The sequence below is a fragment of the Vespa crabro genome, chromosome 6, assembly GCF_910589235.1.
Source record: "Vespa crabro chromosome 6, iyVesCrab1.2, whole genome shotgun sequence".
Lineage (NCBI taxonomy): Eukaryota > Metazoa > Arthropoda > Insecta > Hymenoptera > Vespidae > Vespa > Vespa crabro.
This window is the reverse complement of record NC_060960.1, coordinates 3,614,360-3,638,913: the sequence shown is the minus strand read 5'-3', so window position 1 is coordinate 3,638,913 and position 24,554 is coordinate 3,614,360. Positions and strand designations below refer to the sequence as shown.

At 30.0% G+C, this 24,554-nt stretch overlaps 1 protein-coding gene across 2 annotated transcripts in view; it reads left to right on the top strand.

Moving 5' to 3' along the window:
• Positions 1-5,888: 5,888 nt before the first annotated feature.
• The window catches only part of LOC124425250 (sushi, von Willebrand factor type A, EGF and pentraxin domain-containing protein 1), a 33,660-nt gene continuing 14,994 nt past the window's right edge, over positions 5,889-24,554 (top strand). For both annotated transcript variants that reach the window (XM_046965400.1, XM_046965398.1), the window contains exons 1-6: positions 5,889-6,420; positions 15,356-15,431; positions 17,889-17,922; positions 22,699-22,780; positions 22,956-23,122; positions 24,131-24,271. In XM_046965400.1, the coding sequence (XP_046821356.1) occupies positions 15,360-15,431; positions 17,889-17,922; positions 22,699-22,780; positions 22,956-23,122; positions 24,131-24,271 (496 nt within the window). In that variant the 5' untranslated portion in view covers positions 5,889-6,420; positions 15,356-15,359. The remainder of the gene's footprint in view (positions 6,421-15,355; positions 15,432-17,888; positions 17,923-22,698; positions 22,781-22,955; positions 23,123-24,130; positions 24,272-24,554) is intronic.

Sequence of the window (24,554 nt, the reverse complement as noted above, 5' to 3'; positions counted from 1 at the left end):
TTAAGATTTTACACTTATGAATCAAACGATGATTAGAAATGAAGAACGAAAAAAGAAGGAAAGTTTGCCTGAAAATTAAAAAACAGAAAAAAAACAAGAAAAAACGTTTTAAAGCATCCTTTAAGGACGATGAAAAAAGGCAAGGACGATGGTATTTTTTAAATCACCGGTTTTACCAACTCACCGAACTTTTTGCATTCCACGGCGAAACTTGGCACGTACCCACGCATACATACTTACAGAGCGCGTGCACGCGAGTAAAAGAGGACGATGTAAATGCCTCGGCCGTTAATTCGCTTCGAGTTTTGTAGGACACAGTAAGAAAGAGAGAAAGAAAGGATGACGATAAGAGGAGGACGAGAGGAGGTCCACGTTGCATGTTGCACGTTGTTGCTCACTGGCGTGGTACTTACACGGAGTGTTACTCTTAACGAAATAACTTTCGGTTTAATTTTCTCTCAAGCTTTGAAAAAAAAGCTCGGATTAAATTAGAAATTTAATTACAATTTATAAGATATTTTCATGAAATTATTAACAAACAAAATTTTTATTATTATTTAAATGATAATTGGAATTATTTCTAATTGATCACGTTATAATAGTATCATTTCTTAGCTTATTTGATTTAATTAATTAACATACGATTAAATTAAAGAAAAATTTATATATAAATATTATATGATCCTTTATATGCCATGTAACTTGAAAGTTACAAGCTATGTAATATATATTTCTTATTTTTTTTTTTTTTTCTATAAAATTAATTAAGATTCTCGCATTTTTATAGAATCGATTGTTAGTTTAGATGCGAAGATTGATATTTATTAAGTATACTTAATATAACTTTTATTTGTATGTGTATGTGTATGTGTTATAACTTTTATATAACTTTCTTAGTATTATTCTATATAGTATTACACTATAATATATCTATAATATATGTAATAATATACTAATATAATGTATTAAAAGATTATACTCTTTCTCTTTCTCTATTATATAGTATAATTATAGTATAGTTATACTAATATAAATTATAATATAAATTGCACAATAGATTTATAATTTTCTTAGATATAAAAAGAGAATTGATTCGTTACAATAGCCAAACTGAAAACAACTTACATCATCTTGAAAAGAGATTATTTTTCTTTGAATGAATGGATTGTTCATTTCTGCATCGAATGATGTCTCTAACACGTCATTGTGCATTCCGACACGAGAAACGTATAACACGACGAAGACGTCATTTGACACAGAAAGTAAGTAAATTACATCAAATAAATTTAAATTATCCTAAAATTATGCTAGACAATCAAACGAAATAAGTAAGTTTTCTTGAAAATAATTTCTACTGATAAAAATAATAAGGGATGTTAATTCTCTTTCCAAAAAATGTACTTCTACGCCGTTGTACGTTAAACCGATACGTATTACGGTAAGACATATACACCTGTATTCGTTGGACAAACTCCTTCGAACGGTTCCTCCAGGTCGACGCCCTGTCAAAACTCTGTCTAATCGTCGTTGGACTTGACTGTCATCGTTGTCATTAAAATTATTCGTGATTTATTTCTTGTTTTTTTTTTTCGTTTCCTTTCTCCGTTTCTCCATTTCTTGTTTTTTTTTCTCCGTTTCACTCAAGACTTACGTAGGCAAAAAAATATGCGAAGAAAAAAAATTTAATAAATATAATTTCCTATAGATTTGCATTATTATTTAAACAATTATTCAAATTATTTCCAATTGACTATTGTAATAATAATATTATTTATTAGCACATTCAATAACTCGATCCCTTCGTGTACGATTGAATTGAAAATAATGATAATAATAAAAAGAAAATTATTAGAAAATAATGAAAATAATAAAAAAGGAAGAAAGAAGAAAAGAATTACAAAATAATTTAAAAAATGACACTACAAACTACTTTATTTCTTAATAATATTTATCGTTGTATTTTATTGTAAAGACATACTTTAAATGCTATCTTCGCGGCAGATTCTCAAACATACAAAAGTCACGTTTTTATCGTTTACTTAGAAATGACTCTTTAGGAACTCAATTATCTTTTTCCTTGGTGTACCTTCCGACGAAAGAAAGTCGCGAAAGTATGGTAATCAAATGGTGCTACGTGTTCGGTTTTTTGGAAAGTATAAGTAGCATGCTATTTCCTGCTATATAAAATTGGGCAAGTAGTCCTCAAGGACATTTACAAAATACTTAAAATTCTCATGAGATTCCTTTTTAAAAGATTCTAATTCTGAGCTATCTAAGCTATCTTTGATTGTTGTGTTTATAATAAATTACGTCAGAGAATTAATCTATTTCATGATAAAATTGTTACTTCTGATAGTCCGAATAAATATTTAAATTTCGAACTAGTATTACTAATTGTTATATTTTTTAAGAATATTAAAAGAAAATTTGTGAGGGATGTTAATAATATTAGAGAGAAAGAGAGAGAGAGAGAGAGAGAGAGAGAGAGAGAGAGAGAGAGAGAGAGAGAGAGAGCGATTGAATTAAATAAAATATATAGATACAATAGATTCGTATTATTATAGACGAACAAATTGTTTATCAATAAAAATATCGTTCGATGATAAGAAAGTCACGTGAGAATTTACTGCTTTTTTTTTACTTACTAATTAATTGCCTCGAGCTTTTCACTTAAAATGGGTCAAGCCAAAGAGATTATTAGCATAATGTCCAGACGTGTACACGCACACATACATACATGCACACACACACACACACACACACCTTGCGTATACCCTACGTATTAATGATATCACTTACGGTAAAATGGAAAACACAGGTACAGTCGTGATAAATGTCCAAGTTTCTTTCCTCGTCCTTAGCGAAACCAATTCTCATTGCAACATAGCGTCGGCGTAATATCGCGGTTTCGAGATTTTCTGGCTTGGTGAGCAAGCTAAGGATGATAGTTCCGTTTTATTTATGAACGCAACGTAACGCGGAGAGTTTTCCCTTCGTCTCCTTGCGATGAAGCTTCTCGCGTGCGACGAACGAGTTGCCGGGTTGAACGCCTTCCAAGTGCAACAGACCCGATAAGATGCTAACGGAATGCGCTTAGACATCAATGCCTTTTATCGATGTGCCATCCGGCTGTCGCTTAATTTGTGCACTTAACTTAGTATCAACGATATCTATTTTCCTTGCCATCATAATTGAATCTAACCGTTAAGCTTTACAAATAAATATTACGAAAAAATTTCCGATCATAAAAGTTTTTCTCTCTGTACCAATGATATTTATCGACATATCGTACATTTTTAATATTATGATATCACATTTTTAATTTCTTTAACATTCCTCAATTCGATATTTAACTTAAATTATTCTATGATATTTAGTTATTTACTGTGTCACAATGATTGAATCTAATCGTTAAGTTTTATAAATAAATATTGCGAATTAAGTTTTATAAATAAATATTGAGAAGAAATTTTTCTATAATAAAAGTTCTTTTCCTTTTTATTCAAATAATTCATTCGTTCTTGATATTGTAGTTTCAAATAATCCAAGCCTATTTTAATACAATTTTTTTTATCGTTTTATCTAACCAAAAATTATGAAATGTGAAAATTATAATATTATTTATATTTGTACAATTATATTATATTAAGAATAAATGATGTATAACTTACATTTATTAAATATTCTTTCGAGATATGAATTAATTCTGATACTTTTCTGACAAAAAAGTATAGAAGATTTAAACAATAAAAATAATTATAATCTTTGTAAATAAATATTTTCTAGAAAACTTTCTAACTTTCCGATCATTCTCTTTTTCTTCCAATAATGGTTTACTTCTTAGTATTGTTTCAAATTTTTAACTGGAATATTGCTCGATTTGACGTTTAACTTGAACTACTTGATAATACATATTTATTTCATTTACTTCGATAATCTAAGCTGATCTATCGTGATTAAGCTTGTTAAGTACCTAAACATTGCATGGAACCTGCTAATATTCCGATCATTCTCTATTTCTTCTAATTTAATCCTTCGTATTAAAACATTAAATCTTAATCGGAGAAATTAATTTTTTTCCCTATCGTTACAATATTAATGTTAATTAAATAGATATAGACGTTAATTAAAATATTACTATTATTTAATAGCTCTTTTTTCTCCATAAATGATTGGAAAGAATAATCAATTCCTCTCATAAAGACAAAAACGATTTTTCCTGAGATTACCTATTTTGAAATAAATGATTTCAATTATCTCTCTCTTTCTCTCTCTCTCTTTCTTTTTCTTCTTGTTAGATAAGATTAGAGAGGATGAGAGAGAGAGAAAGAGAGATAACGTTAACATCACACTCATATATCTTATTAAACGAAATCGTTTCGCGGCACATCTCCGGTCCAATTACGGCTTTCATTCAAGTTACCAAGAAAAAGAAATCCAGCACCCATCGACATGCCAAGAGTGGAACGACTCCACCGATCTCGCTCAACGACCTTTCTTATTCAAGCATTGATGTCTCTCCTTCGCAAACTTGTACGCCTACTTATTATCAACTAAGATCGTTTAAAAGTGAACGTGTTAAGTTTCTAAAAAAATTATTTCAATCCAAGTTCTTTTTGATAATGAATTTTCTCTCTCTCTCTCTTTCTCTCATTTTATTTTCTTCTCCGTTAGACTTCCATTTATTTCTTTACAGCACGGATCATTGGCGCCAATAAGTTACCATTCGTGGAACGTTACGTGATCAGATGTTATTCATGACCATTCCATTCTAATCGAACATTCTGCTACTTTTTTTTTTAATACGAAGCTTAGTATGTCTTCGCTTTTTTATTATTTTTTTTTTTTTTTTTAATAAACGTTAAAGCACCATCAACAATAAGTATACTGTAATTTAAAGAAATCGTGATTTCTAAGAGATCGTGCAGATTCTATGCAATATAAAGAACCCTTTCCTTCTTTCTGTCTGTCTCTCTCTCTCTTTCTCTCTTTTTCTTTCTCTCTTTCTCTCTTTCTCTTTATCTTTCTCTTACGTTTCCTTTCCTTTGTCAAATAAGACGCTCTCGAAGAGGCCAAGTATACCTTCTTCTTGTTAATAACACGAATTTCTTCTAGCGTGCGCGAGCAATCGCCATTGAAACCGAGTCTGACGGTTGTTCGGCCACGAACGCTACATTCACGTCTTTGCTTCCCTTCGTTTACTATGATACTCGAATTTTTTCGAAGTATACAAAAATATAAATTATTAAAACATAAATGATTGAATAATAAAATAAAAATTAATCGAATTATACTTACATTGACAGTTTTTTTTGTTATCATTGGGATTCACATCACACTTATTAAAAGAATAAAAAGCAAGATAACAAAACTTTGTTCATTTTTCTTCTAGAAGATTAATCGAATGAATTTCTTTTACTTCCAATAGATAGATAAAATAATAAATAAATAAATAAATAAATAAAGAATACGGAAATTTATACCTAGATAATGTTACGGTTACAGTTTCGTTCACATCCTCGAGGACTATTCTTGGAGTTATATTCTTCTTCGAGTAAGATCGTCAGAAATCGAAAGCCGAAGTACGTCTCGGTAATCTTCGGTTAAAAGGCGAGGATAACCGACCGTCTCCTCCACCTTTTATGCGCGCCTACGTTCACGGCTCTTTCCTTTTTTCCTTGCCTTTCTTTCTTTCTCTCTATCTCTCTCTGTCCCTTTCTCTCTCTCTCTCTCTTTTTTTCTTTCTCGTCCTCTCTCTCTCTGTCTCTCTCATTTCTTGATGAAGGAGAAGGCTCCCTCTTAGGTAGGTTAACTCACGGCGCCGTTCACCTGGTCTCAAAGAGAGAGTTAGCGAGCTCTTCAGTCTCGAAACGGTGGGCCGGAGAAAAGGAGCTCCGTGACCCTGAATTTACTCGACCTCTCTTTCTATTTGTTTTAATATTAATATTATTATAATTATTATTATAATTATTACTATTATTATCAATATCATTAACATTATTATTATTATTATTATTATTCATTTCGAACGTGAGTTCTTTCTTGCAACTTTCTTTTCAATTAATCTTTTTCTCGTCGAATCCTTCCAAGATCATCCGGATCTCTTTTTACCGTCTCAGTGTAAGCTTGCTTCGCTGATCATTGCCTTGATCGATCCCAAAAGGTGTTCCGTGATTTCGAGGTACTTTATCGTTTTCGCTACGCAACTTTGATTTTCTCTTTTTAACGGAATACGGAAGGAAAAAGGAGAAAGAGAGAGAAAAATAGAGAGAGCGAGAGAAAGAAAGAGAGAGAGAGAGACTCGGTTAGTGCAGTGACTCGCTTCGTCGAGTGGATTCCACAGGAAGGATCCAAGCTGGTGTGTATGTACATGTACCCGGGAAATAGATCGTCTCGTGAAACATAGAGGAGAAAGAGAACGTAAGTCATAGTAAGATCGAAAGATCTTTCTTTATATATATATGTCTATGTATCTATGTGTTATCTATCTTTATGTACACGTGCATAAACAGATCGTCTCTGAATATATAAGTATCTTGAAATTTTGTGGAACGCGTGGCTGCATCTCGTGTAGGAATAAAGGTCGAGAAAAAAAAGGGGAAAAAAAAAGAAAAAGAAAAGAGAGACCGAGGGATCTCCTTTCATGATGAGGCGATGTGCCATCGCAAGCGTGACTGCTGCTTCCTGCTGATCGTTAAAGTCGATCCCTTCTCGACTCTTTCGGCCTTTCTCGCCTTACTTCGTTAACCTCCTCGTTGTATGAATCTTTATGTTTCTTTATGTCTTACAGTAATGACAGGTTGATTGGACATCTGTGAAATTAAAAATAAAAATATTTCGAAATCGCCAAGAAATTATATCAAATTCGCTATTTGATAATACGACAGGTATCTTAGATTTTAAAAATTTCTATCAATCTCTAATCGTAATTACACAAGATATTTTTCGTAATTATTATTATTATTATTATTAATTTTAATACTATTAAATCTACAATCGTTGAATGATCGACTTCAAGACAATTAGCTCATTTGCAATCTCCAAAATGTTTACTCTCTTCGATTCTTCAATATAAAATTGTTTTTCGAAATATTTCGAACATAATATCTTCAAAGGAACCTGTTTTAGGAAAGATCTTTTGAAAGAAAAGTACCATACCGGATCTAATTCGTGGAGTTTACGACTGGTGGGTTGAGTTAGGTAGGTTGATAAGTAGGTAGATAGGTAGGTATGTAGGTAGGACGTTGGGATAGCACAGGTAGAAGAATGGAGGACGCTCCATCAGGTGGTAGTTCTCTTGTGTAGGTGGATAAGACGTTTTAGTTCTAACAACATAACTCTGTTCAAACTTCAAATATTGATAATTCCATTATGTTCACATTTCAATGAACATGTTGCCTTTCGATAAAAATTGTTATCCGATCTTTACATTGGTTGGTAAATACAAATAACATAATTTGTACACGGCTATGCTCGATAGAGTCGATTTTATCCACATAAGAAAGTACACCAGTGAACCAGTATTCCTTACGACCTTCCAACTCGTGGTTTAATGAGGAATTCACGCTCGTCAGACGATAACTTGATAGAGGTCTTATAAGATATCTTATAATACATTCCAAACAGGTAACTGATACCAATAACCGAATAAAAAAAGTGTGCAAAAATAAAATGATACTGTATGTAAAAACGTATTTTTAACTTATCTACCCCTGAAAGATACATTTTTTTTTATAAGGACACTAAATACGTACCAGTTAAAGTTAAAAAAAGATAAAGTCAGTCAATATGACGGCTTAAAAGTCAAACGTATGCAAAGTATACTAGAGAGCGTTGGAAAAGAAAAGAGAGAGAGAGACAGAGACAGAGAGAAAAAGAGACAGACAGACAGACAGAGAGAGAGAGAGAGAGAGAGAACACGTCTGTGCACGGGCAAGTGCGTTAGATAAATACCAGATAATAATAATCGCGTACCAACCGTGAAGAAATTGAAAATGAAACATAGGAAGCATATCGTTCTAATATTTCTTGATTCAGGCAACAGCAGCCACGCCCTGCATGCTGAATATAAAGAGAAAGAGAGATAGAAAAGGAACAGTAGAGTATATCGTATACGTAGGTATGCCTGCTATTCGCCTAGGCGCAGCTTCGTAATTTCGTTCTGCCGTTTCCTTCGTCTTCTCTCTTCCAGCCTTGCTGTTCAACGCTGCTGCACTTTCCTTACGCGTGGAAGCGGACAACATGTTGGTTGGTGGACGTTGTTATCGGTCGACGAACCGTGTGAAACGTGAAATCCGGCGATGTCACCACGTGGATTTATTTTTTTGTTATTCGAAAGAAGAAAGTAAAAAACAATTAATTCATTATTCGAAAATAGAAATGATGATTCGAAAATTAAAATCGTCGTTAAAAATAAGATCATCGAAATCAATGTCGATAAGAAATGAATACAAATTCAACAATTTTTTTCTCAATAATAATCTATCCAACATGGATATCATGTGTAGGATTAAGTAATAAAATTTATTTTAACAAGGAGAGATTTTAATTTAAAGTCATTTAAAGTGAATTTATAGTTATTTATAGGTGAGAATCTTTATTTGAATTAAATCCAAAAAAAAAAAAAAAAACAATCAATCGCAAAAACAATAAATCGATGATAAGTATTGAAAATTTTCGATGACACGATAATAGAAAAAGATGATACACAATAGTTTTCGAAGTGATCTTTAATGATAATAGTTGTTAACTAACTTCTATGCACTAAAAAAAAATCGATAACAAATATATATTTGAATATATATATATATATATATATATATATATATATACATATGTAAATTATGATTAAACGATATTCTTTTAATTCTAAATTATACATAAAATTCAATGGAAACGTGTGCACTGCAATAGAACGCGTAATTACATAATAAATTTATTCGAAAGCGGGACGTTCCACGAACTCGATTATACCACAATATGTTACTACTAATGGGGTTGCTAACGGAATTTCTCGATTCCCAAGATTATTTCAACATTATTACGTTTATTGATCGACGAACGTTAGTTTTATTCCTGACATCTCACAATCGATAATATCGAAGATTATTAAATATTAATCTCGTGTTTTTATTTACTATTAAAATGAATAAAAAAAAAAATACAATATATGTATTTTTATAGTTACCACAGTTATATAAACATATTTTGTAGAACTATGAGAATATTGTTGGATTAAAAATTTCATTTTTTACTATGTGTGATTGTTGCTTTTACTAATTATATCAAACTATAATAATAATATCGAAAATTCGCGATATTTATAGTTTTACAATGTATACAATAACAACTTATATATACAAAATATCATATAAAAAAAATATAATACATATATACAAAAGTGTGACGAAAAATGTTAAAAATATTTCTAAGGGATGAATTTATATTAGATGATTCATCAAATTTTCAATATTAAAGTATCATCATCAATCTTTATTATTTTAATATTTTTCTCCTATTTTCATTAACTTCCATTAATTCTTCCTTTAAATATCGTAACATAGTTGAGTACACTTTAATTTCAAATACTTAAGTCATTCATAATAATCATATAATCTAAAACAAAAAAGTTTCAAGTAAATAGTAAATAGTAGTTGTATGCATGAAAGGTAATGAAAACTTTTATTACGACAAAAATATTACGTCAGGATTCATAATATTCTTTTTCATATTAAATATAAGTATAAGAACCTGTAACCGTATAAAGTTATTACATCATTGAAATATAGCTGAAGTAACTTAGTTCTTTTTAACATTCATGGATTTCGATCAAATCGCTTCAAAGGCGAATCAATTACGAGAATAAAAAAAAAAGCAAGTAGAAATGTTTTGCGAGTTGTAAGCACGTGGACACGATGAGAATCTTTTGATAAATGTTTACGATATATTACGTTAGGAGGAATGAAAGGTAAAAGGGGAACTACTCGTAGAGATCTACAACGCACAAAGACAAGTTCTTGCTCGAACTTCCTTTACCGTACTTTTCCCACGACCTATTCTTAAGCTTGCACCCACAAGCAAAATCGCTGTCGTTGTCGTTGTAAGTACTCGATCCTTGCAAAATTCTTCCGTCCTTTTCCTCTCGCATGAATACTGCGCTTTAATCATTTTCATCTCTACCTCCTTGAGCACGTAGAAAGGTTAACAATGATCTCATACCATTTAAGAATCTCTTTTTCTTATCCTGATAAACAATATTATAATCGATCAGGTGTATTTTATTATTTACTCTTTTTACCGAATAATATTTATCAAGTATAAATTGTCCGAACAAAATTTTATTTCGTAAATTCTTGATAATAAAAATAAAGATTAAACATCGTTTTGACGCTCAATATCGTACTTTTAGTGATATCCAACTTTCTCTCAATAGTTGTATACTATCATGAAGACTATTTGACTATGAGAATTCTTTGGGCGTTCGCTAAGGATAAAAAACACATTGATCATCATTGTTCGAGTTATTGTCATTTCTAGTTAAGTTCATAATTTTGTAGAATTTAGAAGACCAAATAATAAAAACAAGAGTTATTTTCGTAAGCTAAGGGAATCACGTTATTGTTTGGAGTCTATCTTTAAAATATTTATTTTTTTATAAACTCGAAAAAGGAACCGTACGTGTGATTATTCTACAACCTATAAAAGATCATTCCTTCCCTTTACGTGAAATTCCTCTTACACATTTTCCCTATCCTATTTTTCTTTTTCCAAATTATTCCATTTAGAATAGTTAGTCGCAAAATAATCCTAAAAAGTTCAAGCAAAAATTTTTTCATTATAGTACAGCCACCAACGTCACTGCATAAATAACATTTCCTAAAACTCTAACGTATCACATAAAGCGTCTCACTAATATAATCAATACATCTTAAGAATATATATTATATTATTATACTTTGCCTATCATCATTCAATTGGTCACATCACAATACATAAACTTAGGCCTCCTACCGATTAATATCGATTCGAGGATTCGGTGAACGTGTTCTCAGGAACATCGTATAATTCTCAAACGAACTACTTACATCGCCTGCGAAAGCATACGTGTCAACAACATTACAATGTTTACAACGTTCGTGAAGATACATATCATAAAACGTATTATATTATTTTATTTTATATCTAATTTAAATCAATTACTTAATTATCAATTGTAGAATCAAAATAATAGAAATTCTTGATATAATAAAAGCAAAAACTATATATATATATATATATATATATATTTAGACCAGATAACATTTATTAATTATCTATTGTTAAAACGAAACAATAAGAATTCTTGATAACAAAATTAAAAATGAAATATATTATGTTTGAAAGATTATCGATCGAGTCATTTTTAGAATGATCGAAAGATCATAGAAACAAAGTCGTCGATCGATTGAAAGATCATATATTCGTCACAATGAATTAGAAAAAAATAACTGATATTTACATTCTTGTCACGTTGACATCATTATTCTGATAAATTGAATCCGTGTTTGAGTGACATGTTGCATACGTCAGATCTTTACAAAGTGCATATTTTAATGCTACGTACCGTTGTACGAGTGAATATAAGCTCTTCGTTAAAAATCGTATCTCGATTCGTCGTCGATAAGTATTATGTCTGTACGATCACCAAATTCGTCGACAAGCGGAAATCCATGTAAGACGAACAGGAAATCGCGATTGGATGATATCAAGCGGTACTTCAATTCATATTCGTTAAAAACTTCAACTCTTCGTACCTTGTCAACTTCAAACGAAATGCATTCTAAAATATTCTAGTCACAAAAGTATATCTACGATAATTTTAAATTATTATGTATAGTAACATATAATTATTAGAATTAAATATATAATAAATTAATAAATATGCCCTAATAACAATATTAAATTATTTCTGATAATAACAAATAATATAAAACATAATTTAAAACATAATTAATAAAGATATATGAAAGATTTTCAATATATAATAAAATTAATATCCTAATATTAAATTTATTTCTATAAATTAATAATTATTGGAATTCATTTATTTTCGATCGTAAAAAATAATCTAACTATAATTTCTTCCAAATTTGCATTTTTTCAAAAAGCTAGCTTATGCAAATACTGTCTCTAATGATTTTGTAAAATTATCAATCAAACATAGAATTTCCTTGTTAAATAAAATCAATCGAATAGAATTTCTGAAGTAACAAGATGATTAGTGATGTACTACGGTATACTGTGGGAAACGTCACGCTCTGGTGACAGCTGAAATTGTAACTAATGGACGCAAACAAACAGTTCAGCACAACATGTTGCTTATTTTTATCTTGATAAATTATAAACAAGTGTATTCCAATATCGATGTATTTTGTTAGAAACGGTTAACTTTAAACATGTGCATTCCGATAGATAAAATTCAAAGAAAAATAAAAAAATAATCTCTCTCTCTCACTCTCTATCTATCTATCTATCTTTCAAATAAAAACTTCTAAGATTTTCTTAATAAATCTGTCTTAAAAATAATTAAATATAACATATTAAAGATTGTAAAATATGATAATTACGTTGGACACATACATATATACATATATACACGTACTATATAATCTATATATATATATATATATATATATATATGTATTATATTTGTCTATAAATAGATATCTATTTATATAAAAATGTATATGTATATACAAATATATAGAAAGAGAGAAAGGAAGAAAAAGTGGAGGAGAGAAAGAAAGAGAAATGTAATAGTGGTAAGATAATACGACTTTAAAGTATCACACACATACTAGTTACTCATAAAACCACAAGGAACAAGGCGACCTTAGAATCGTGTGTACCTCTTCGTATTTCAATTCATTGTCAACATAGTGTTCGTCGTCTGGTAGTGATGATCTGCATCCAGAACGGAAATTTGATATTATCCGGCTTTATATTGATATTAGAATCATCTCCATGATGAGATATCTCATTTTTATATTGGTTATTTATTATAATAGTTACTATAATCATTTTATGAATTGCACATAATCAAACGACAATAATTTATATTAATGATAATTATAAATAAATTATCATTGACAATGTTTTTTTTAACCGATAAAATTTGTAAAAAATGGAAGATATTCTGTTTTTGTCTTTTTCTTGAACTTGAACGATTTCAACCAAAGAAGTATAGTTGTTTTGTTTTTTCGTTACGACGAATCATGTTCGAACGAGTTACGTTTTAATACCGAGAACTCCGCGAATACATCCATCTTAAGTGCAAAATAATTTTCTACCTGTTGTAAGGAAAATTGTTCACGAAGCGAAGCGAAGTTTCACGTAAACACAGTCAAAGAAGACGATTACAGGTTCTTTCCTTGCTTGATGCTAAGTTTTCTTTACTTCTTCGTAAAAATTCTTCGAACTTTTCGTCGAGCTAAAAAAAAAATATCACGTAAAATGATTGATCCTCCATCGTTAATGAAACAGACCTTGTGTATTCGTACCGAGATATTAACGGTAAAACACGATCGTACGAAAGAAGATCTACTTTTAGAAAGTATGTAAAATGTAATGAAAAAATTCGGTTAACTCGTTACACCCATTTTGTTTGACCAAAATTATTTGGAATAAAAAAAATGTTGCGTGAATATGCTAAAATCATTTAAAATATTTGCTGCTTTTTTTTTTTATTTCAAGAATTTCAAATTTTTTTAAGTAAGTTCTATACTGACGAGATAAAAACATCAAAAGTTACTTTACGAACATTTATTGTAAAACAAACGATATATCATTCTGATTAAAATCTTTCGTTAAGTTTCTGTTTAATACAAAACTCATGTCAACTTTATATAATTAATTTGTATATAATTAATTACATAAAGTGTGTTTATAAGTAATACAAATAAGACATCAATCTATAGTTAAGAAACTAACTTTGATTATATTTTTCTTTTGTTATTAATTAGATTACTATCACTTTTAAAAATATGAATTATGCTTTTGAAATTAATTAATATAAAACTCTTATATTATTCTTTTTAATGTATCCACATAAATTGATCATCAGAAGAATTTTTCGATTAGAATGAAATATTTTCCATTAAAAAATCCGATAAATAAATTACTTAAGTATGTATATTTAACTGTTATCGATCTTCCTTGTTCGATTTTCGATAAATTTAAAGTTGCATTCAGTTTTAAAATGTCTGCGAAAAACATGTATGGTCAGGTGCAAGGTTTGATGCCACGTTTTCCGGCGGATGTACGCCTGATAGCCATATGTCTTTTATAGGATATAGGTCTTTCGATTATCTTTAGCAACACCGTTATACCTATATTCTGGATAGTCGTTTATTGTCTTCACTACTAGGTGGTTTTCATACAAGAATTCATTTAGTTCTATCTCTAACAGATCTTCAAGATTAGTAAATCTTATTATGTTAAATTATTTTAGCTATTTGTCCTTTGGATGTTCTTATGTCGCAAATTTTATAAACCATAGAATATTTATATTTTCATGTATTTAATAAATGTATTTGATCTATGTATAAAATTGATAAATAAAATATAATTGATCAATAACATGTTAAGGATAAGTATATTTCTGGTGAAATTTTATACGATATCTAAGTCGTGATCAACGATCTTCTTATGCTATTATTTAAAATTTAAAAATGTTGAATTGATCGGTGTAACAGAATTTCACTTTAGGCAAATATTAACAAAGGATGTTATTGATGAACGTCGAGGGATCAAAAACAAAGTTTAATATGCGTTAGGCAGAGTGATAGGGAGAAGTGATCGAACCACAGAAACCGTAAGGAATTTTACGAGTATTTGTATATATGTACATATATATATATGTATATATGCATTTATATATTCTATGCTCGGTGAATTGCCACGACGATACCTTCCGCATACTTTTCATCGTTGAAACTCAACGATTCTTCGTGCCTTTTTTCTCAATATGAATTCTATGATTTATCGTTAAAAAATCCGAATATTTTATAGTCGTCGATGATCTACGCAGTATTTTCTATAGAATTTACAGAATTGCTTGAAATGAGTAGAAAAATTGATTGATTTAATAATTACGAAAATGACCTATATCATATGTTTTTTTCATTTTGAAATATTACATTCCTTTCTTATTTTTTTGTTTTTCTTTTTTTTTATGAATTCAATTTTTACCAATTTCTGAAATAGGTCACTTTCATAACTATTGCTAAATACAGTCTATGAGCTTTAATAATAATGAAAAATTTGAAAATGTAAAATTTAATTTATTCTTTTAACGTTCTTTTTTCTTCTATTTCAGAAATATGCTGATAAGAGAACTGGCGACCATATTGATCGCCTTCCTCTTGTGCCATGTACGGCTCACGGCGTCTCAGGTGAGCATTTTAATTAAGATATATGATAGAATAATTATACATAACATCGTAATAGAATTGCAAAATTTACCAACTAGTTTCCAACCAAGTATCGATCGAAGAAATATTTGCTTAGAATTTCGAAACTCGTAATTGATTGCGTAGAATGATTACTGATACATGATTCGCAGAATTATGTTTTCAAATTCATTTTTTTTTTCTTTTATTTTATATAATATAATATCTTCGCATTCAGTCACTATCCTTGTCCTTTTTCTTATAGATCATTCATGAAGCAAGGTCACGCGTCATTTGCTAATGCGCGACAAGTCACACATAGTTTTCAACGATGGCTGCATATCAATTATCATTCTGACAAGAGAATATTATTAATTATTTACACGTTCTCTTTAACCACGATTCGTCATGGGGTGAATGAACTATCCCTATATGTTATTATCTAATGACAAAATAAAAAAGAAAAGAAGGTATTAACAGAATTATCTTGTAAAAATTATTATACTGTTAATATTAATCAGTGAAGGATGAAGTATTAAATTTAAAAAATCGTAATAAACGTAATATCAAATATTACGTTACAGCGTCCTTCGTAAACGAATGCTGTAACTAAATATAATCTTTCGTAACATTTATAAATAATTCAAAAAATCTAATGCATATTTAATCGAACATATTTATTTCCATATAAAATTAATACAATTTTTCTTATCATCTCACGAGTTTAACAACTATTAACGATAATAGATTTGAACTTTTTCCAATATTCATCGAACCATGGAAAGTCGATGGAAAAAAAAAAAATAAAAATAAAAATATCGAGCAACGGGTTAAAACAACGATCGATGAAGTCGGTTAAAACTGAATTCGATTTCGAGTCGCGTCGCTGTTACGCGCGGATGGCATAACGGTGACGAATAACGGGTCGGTTTCGATGCGACGGATAAAAGTACGCGTTCGTGTTGGCGAAGAGAGAAGAAGAACTGAAAGTATGTAGGCGTCTACTTTTCTCTTTTTATTTCACGCGTCACGGAGAGAAAGAAAGAGAGAGAGAGAGAGAGAGAGAGAGTGAGAAAGATAGAGAGAGATATTGGAGTAGTTATATTCCATCTCTCATCTCTTTCTTTCTTGGTCTCTCTCCCTCTTTCTTTCTTTCTTTCTTTCTTTCTTTCTTGATTTCTCTCTCTTTCTCTCTCTTTTTCTTTCTTCCTCCCTTGTTTCCTATCCTTTTTTATCTATCTATTTCTTCGTTTATTTTTCTGTAATTCTCGTTTTCTCTCTTTCATTATTTATCCTTTCGTTTAATCTTTTTTTTATATTTCTCTATCTCTTTATTTTATTCTTATCCTTTTAGAAGAATCCTTGGGAAATTTTAACCGCGGAATATGAAGTAATTCGCATGTCGGTGTTCCGTGGAAGTTACACTGCCTACCCGTTTCCACCGGGTACCATACTTGATGTAGTGTATAATACTGAGGCCGAGGTGAAAGTGAATTTCAGGATAGGCATGTACTCACTCACTCACTCACTCACTTACTCACGCATGCACGCACGCACGCGTGCACGCATGTACCTGTACGTACATGTGGAATTAAGCTTCGACTCTCTTTAAAGTCGACAATGTCACAACATACTTGCTCTTGCAACATATTTTAAACTATAGGAAGTGTCATGATAGAAAAAGGGCAAGCTGCTGGATAGAATGAATTGAAATGAATGCGTTGGGAAGTGGGAGAAGTGCAGTAAGAGGGTGAGAGAGAATGATAGAGAAGGAAATAAAACACCTTAGAACCAAAATTTAGGGTCGTTCAAAATTCTTCATACCTTTAAATTACAATGTTAATCGAGGCATCATTTCGTTCATAATTTCGTTACGGTATAAGTAATTATACCATTGTTAAATTATACTTTAGTACGTGTAACGCAAGTCAAGTTAATTGTAAGATACGTAATCGGATTGTTCCCGATGATCTCGCGTTACAATGGAGTGAGAGTAACTTCGAGATATTCTCATTTTTTGTCGTTATTTTATTTTTCCTTTGTTACTTCTTCGTTGACTATCGTGGGAATTTTACGTTGACGATTCACGCGACATTTGCTACTTTCATATTTTTGATTTCATAATTATATATTACACATTGATTTTAATTATAACGTGAGAAATTATTCTTCTTGAAAAAATAAATGGAAATTGTAACACCCAAACTTTTCTTTTGTGTGTATATTTCTATATGTGCTTATTTTGTTTTGAATAAAATTATACATTTGTATAAGTAAACGCGTTAATATCATTTATCTTCATGAATTTTATCAAGAAGATAAAAATTTATTTTAAACAATAAAATTTTCTTTTTATACTTCAAAAAGTACAGGTGGAATTTTTTAACTAGTACTTTTATGTAACTGCACACTCTAAAATCTACAATTCATTAAAACCTGCATTATTTCTTTTTATTCCAGGTTCCTACAACGAACGTCTTCACCTGTCCAAACGGTAAGTCAAAAGCCAGATAATGAAGTAACTTCCCTCGTAACTTCTATACCTAATAACGTTCCTTCAAGAATAATTCTCTCAAAGAGAAATCCTCCTTCGTTTGTAAAAGGTCACGCCCAATGGATATATATAGCTCACAGGTAGAAACAGGTGTTGATATAAGGTTCTCATTAATGATTTAAGGTAGTAAATTATATCGGTCATCAAATAATTTATTACTGATCTGTTTTTCCTTTTTTTTATTTTTAATATGGCAATAAAAAAAAAAGAAAATAACAAAAAAGTCTGATCATTGTCTGATCATTTTTCTCACTCGGAGATAGGATCTCAAGATGCGACGTGAAAGCTTGAAATATGTATTTCCTATGGTCAGCGAAATCGTGAGCATTAGAAAATCTAGGGTTGGATTTATTCGTAGAAGGATTGGCATCATTGCTCTTGCTTGTTGCTTCTTGCTGTTGCTTTGATTCTCGTTAAGAAACTTTTACTTTCGTGATGGCAGCCTTGAGGAATGTGGAGTTGGTCATTCGTAAAGATACGGATAAATTCTATATAATGATCGATCAATTGCTACTTTTTAATGGATTAGAAAATCTCTACATGAATGATTTTCCTACTATGAAAGTTGTAATCGATTAGTATTGGGATATAATAAAAGCAAATGATATTTGAGTTTTTATGAGATCATCTAAAAGATTAACTACTTAATAATATTGTTAATAATTATTGTTAACGAAAGTTTACTCTGTTATTTGTCGCTAGATCATTCATGCCCAATAAAATTCTGATTATTCGGACAAATAAAAAAACATAAATATATTAACAACATTTCCATCGTTAAATTTCATGTTTAACTTTAAATGAAAGAGAACAAGATTAAAATTTGTTATTTAAAATTTAACAAATCTTTTCAATACAACTAAAATCGCGTACGATTGTATTCCTTTTATAATTTGAATCATCCGATATTAAATTAATTATTACAAACAGAATTCATTGTAATCGTTAAACAGCATATATTAACAAAAACAAAGCACGAACTATTGATTATAAAAGCCGATTTATTTCTCAATGATTCTAATACTGATTATAATGTAGATCAAAGTATCACAAAGTAAGAAATAAATTCAATTTTTACTAAATAAAAGAAATGAAATAAAATAATCTAATTATATGTATAAAGATTCGAATGAACTTTGAAGAGAACAGTTTAATCCGGTTTTTGGATTATTTGTATGCTTTGAAATATCCCTTGAGAAAATGTTGTGGTGACGTCGTGGACCAGGTAAAGATCCACAAGGTAGAAAGAAAAGAGAAGAGGAGAACGGCATTCCTAAACCGTGAATCCTCCTTCTCTCTCTCTTTCTCTCTCTCTCTCTCTCTCTCTCTTTCTCTTCTTCTTCACTCCGTTCTCCTCCCTTGCAACGCGTTGAACCGATTGATCCTAAAAATACACTACAAGCGGATGCGCAAACACCACAGTTATCCACTTCTTTCAACGACCTCCGTACACATGTATATGTGTATGTTAGTACATATATACATATGTATACGTGTACGTACATTTTTGTATACGTATATGTGTACGCATGTAAATATGTATGTGTATGAGTATGTGTATGGGGGCGTGAGCATATTTATATATGTATATGAACATGTATACGGATGAATGAATTTATGTATATATATATATATATAGCTGCCTAAGTAGGTATCTGTATATGTATATCGTCGAACGGGATTCCAAAATGTAGAACATCCGGTGACGCGTTCCTTCCTTCATTTCTTACATCTTACTATAACTCATTTCCTCGTGTTAACGCTCCATCACGAGCCATAGTTGTTTCTTTGAAGCGAGCTCTTCATCAAAGGGCTTCGTACTTCACTTATTACGATCGTTATAAAGAAAATAAAGAAGAAACAGATGGTACTACTTCCTGGACATTTAGGAAAGATTTATAAGAGAAAATAGACCTTTATTACATAAAATGATCTTTGTAATCAATTTTCAGATAATTAGAAAGAAAAGAAAAGGATAGGAAATATTTAATGAAAGAGAATAATCTTTGGTCTGTGCCTATAATAATTATTATATTATAATATAATATTAATCTGTGTGTGCGTGCACTCTTATATAATTATATAATATTACTCTGTATAACATGAAGTATACAATTATTATAATATAATAATTATTACGTACATATATATATATATATATATTGTGTCAAAATAAATATTAAAAATTATAATATAATATATAACGTATATTAATTAAAATATACAAATATTTGTATCGATTATTAATTTTTGTCACTTATTTTTACATGAATAATAATTTACATCATTTAATGAAACTCTTCGTAAACTTAATCAAATTAAGTAAAAGATTATCGGTGTTACTGAAAATATGAAATCAAAGAATAAACGAAAAATTTTATTTAATTCAAAGTTGAAAATAATATATTTAAAGCACCTTTACGACTCCATTATTGTCACTTTATGAGTAATACAGAAAAATATTTCACACATATGTGTGGTATGCACATATGTAAGTATGTACGTCGAACGAGAAATGCTAATATACGAAGGAGAAGGAGCAACTTTGTCGAAGCGTAGCCGTTTGACCTTTCGAAAGAAAGGAAGGCCGCGATCGGCTCCGTCCACTGAGAGAATTGCAACGACACATCGCATCGAAGAATCCATTATCTTATGAGAATAATCGAGTTGTTGAAATACACTTCATAGCGTAGCTACAATCGATATTCACCTATCTTTTCTTTTTTATTTTTTTCTTTTTCTATTTTCATAAAGAAAAATGTATTCTTTGTAAATCTCAAGATTTTACTATATAGATATAAGATCTTTCAATAAGTTTTATCGAAAATTCTCTTTTTATTTATCTTATTTTTTCTTTCAAATGTCATTTAAATTTAAACAATTTTTAAAAATCTTTCTTATAATAATAAAAATCTTTACATAACTAGGACGATCGATTAAAATTATAGGATACTATCCTTTTTTCTAAATTTTTAGATTAGATATTTTTACATAATTGCAATTATATTTCACCGATGAACGATCGAATTACATTCTGAAGTTCTTCAATGGATTATGGATATATTAGTTAGAATAGACAAATATTTGTATTAAGTATTATTAATTCTTGTCAATATTTTTCGAAGCTTTTACATGATAAGTAATAAAAGGTAATGTCGTAAACTTGATCTTTGACACAGTTCAAAGAAAATATTCGAGCGACAACAAATCGTACGATCTTGACAGTCAATTAACATTCAACTAACATTCAGAATATCGTGAAAGAATTCTATCTCTGAACTTTGACTGTAACATAAGAAAGAAGCTACGGTTGATAATTAGACTGATATTCTCAGTCAAACCTTTATATATCTATAATTTTATATCGATCATACTATGTTACAACAAAGATTTTAAAACATTTGTTTAAATTAAAATGATTTATCTAAAAAAAAAAAAGGAAAAAAAAAAGAAAAGAAAAGAACATTCGGTAACACTTATTGGAAATCCTTATTATTTGTTAGAAATGATTGTATTCATTTCTTGTCAGAAAATAAATAAAAAATGATCGATCGTAAATACAGACATGATCCGATCATACACGGATCGATCTTGATTCTTTGATTCTCGACGATCTCCTTTCGCAAAGTAAAAGCTCGTCTACCGAGCTATAAACAACGCGACGTTCATATACGTACACGTATGTATATATGAGTACGTGCACTAAAAACGATCGAGGTCATTGATGTCCGTCATTGTCCATACGGGTCAATAGTTAGCCTGCTTTCTTGTATCGGTACTACGATTTTGACGTTACTCACGTGCTCATTCTTCTCGTACGTAACCGCAATGACAATTTTATTCTCACATTTGAATGAATGTTAAGGAAAAATTAATTATCTGATTAAATATATATTATGAATTAATTTACAGAATAATCGTGATACTAAATTCATCGATAAATTATTGAAAATATTAAATATACTTTCTTATTTCGATAGATTCATTCATAAATTATTTCGATTCTAAATATTTATCACCATTCATTAAATTTTACTACAACTAAATGAAAATAGATTATTAGTAATAATAAGTTTATATTGCATTATAGGATTCATTCTCAAGTATTATTACTTATTAGGTATGTTATTCTTGATATTTACTATTACAAAATACAAATAAATTATCATTAATGATACATTTGTATACACATACACACACACACATGCTAAAATTGATATTTTAGAAAATTTTATATGAAAACAAATAATTTAAAAAGGTAAATCAGAAGTTATTTACAATTTGATACAATGAAAGGAACCTCATTTAATACCGTAACTTTCAGAATACATATAAGTTATCATACGTTTAATAATTACAATATTCACAACAACTTTAGTCAAATGAGTTCTCTCGAACTTAATAACTACAGATTGAAGATGAAAATCGATCAGGAAAATGACAGAACCAAATTCCTCAATTTCCCAATTTCCTTTAGTTTTTAATAGTACCAATAAACTATTACTACGAAAATGAAATTTTCTTTGTTCGCGGAACGAGTTACGTTCCATTTTAATCATTATTTTTCTTAAAATACGAAAAGGAAGGAACGACTACATTTCGATCGTTTATCTCGCATGAATGCTTGCTCGAATTTGCCGGCGTCTTTGTTTTGTAATCCGCTCGTTACACTTTAACAAAGAAAATCTACTTAATGTCTTTCCTTGTGTTACGCAGGATGGGAATTACGAGGTATACACTGTTACAAGTTCTTCAACATCAGGCATTCCTGGGAAAAAGCGGCGGAACTATGCAGAAGGTGAGCGAACCATGAACACCAATCGGAACTTAGTAAATTACTGAATTACAACTTTTTATTTTCTTTTTATTTTCTCTTTATTTTCTGTTCCTTTTCTTTCTCTTTTATATTTATTTTCTTTCTTAACGAACGAATATTGTTCGTCGATCAAACGATTTAACGTTTAAAATTACAGGTACGGAAGCGAGCTTATGGTGGTGGAAAGTTATAGCGAGAACAACATGACTGCAAGTATGGTTGGCCGACATTTGGACCGTTACTGGTTAGGACTCGCCTCGTTAGACGATTTGCGAACCAACACGCTTGAATCCGCCGCAGGAATGCTAGTCTCTCAATATGCTGGTTAGTTAAAAATCTATTATCCCCGTTAAACTTCTATCATAAAATAATTTCTAGGAAAAAAGTGTTTCGAGTTATTGGAGTTCGCTGATCTTTGCTCATAAAAAAAAAGTTGTAAATATTTTTGAAAAATCTACGTCATTTATCAATGATCAAATGAAAATCATTTACAAAAGAAAAAAGCAAAAACTTTTACTTTCAATTTAAGATCATTAAAAGTAATAACAACAATTAGAAAAATATGAAACCTGTGTGGTACTATAACTTTTTTTTTAATAAAATTGGATACTAACGAATAGACCAATTTTTTCATTTATCCAAATTTTATATAGCCAAAAATAAAATTCATTGATATCAAAAATGAATGAGGAACGATTGACATCGAGATTTTTCTTTGCTCGATTATCGTCAGCCCCGAGACAAGGCCATCTTTACGGAAATTAGGAGCAAAACGCCGAGGAGAAGCGAACGTTTATAGACGAGGGCAGGTTTTGTATCGAGGTCGCGCAAACGCGGAACTCGCACGCGGCACGAAGACACACTTTTCCCACAACAATGCCCAGACATCTCCGTTTTATGTCCGCGTCGGTACAAGTTCCTACTATTTCCTCGTTCGCGTTTCACTCGTTTACCGTTGTTACCCTCTTACCGAATTACCAAGAGGTTTACGGTTCTATCATTTATCCTATTAGCAAATTTTTTGTTGCAAAAGAAATATAGTATAAATTTATATTATTTGCTTATTGATGTGAAATATCTACAATAAGAATATCTTGAAAAATGTATGAGTATTATTATAAAACTATTTTGCATAACATATATATAAATTATAATATTTTGAAAAATCTTGTATACGTATAAAAAAAATATTTTTTAAAATATATACGTATATAATAAAAATATTTCTGTATATATATATACGTATATAATACAAATATTTTGATTAATATATTATATAATATACGGATCAATCGAAAAATGTATATGCTGCAAATATTTAAAAAAATGTAGGTTTCTGGGCATCCAGGCAACCAAATCCGCAATCAGGTGAATGCGTCGACGTTGCTTTGACGGACGATCGTCAAACTTGGGAGTTAACAACCTGTGAATCGCTCCTTCCTTTCATGTGCCGGTCAACAGCTTGTCCAGCCGGTACGTATCATAGAAATGTGACGATCTTATTCTTCCATACTTATGTCAGAAAATATAATTTAACCTTTCGGAATTCAGGAAGAAAATGTAAAACAGAATATTTCGTGTTAGAATTTATTTCAAATCCAATTTCCTTCCTCTTTCTTGATTGTATCACACATATATATATATATATATATATATATATATATATATATATATATATATAATCTTAATTATCCTAGTTACTAGCGAAACAATCCAGAACATTACATCATAAATAGATTTTAACGTGTATTTGAGA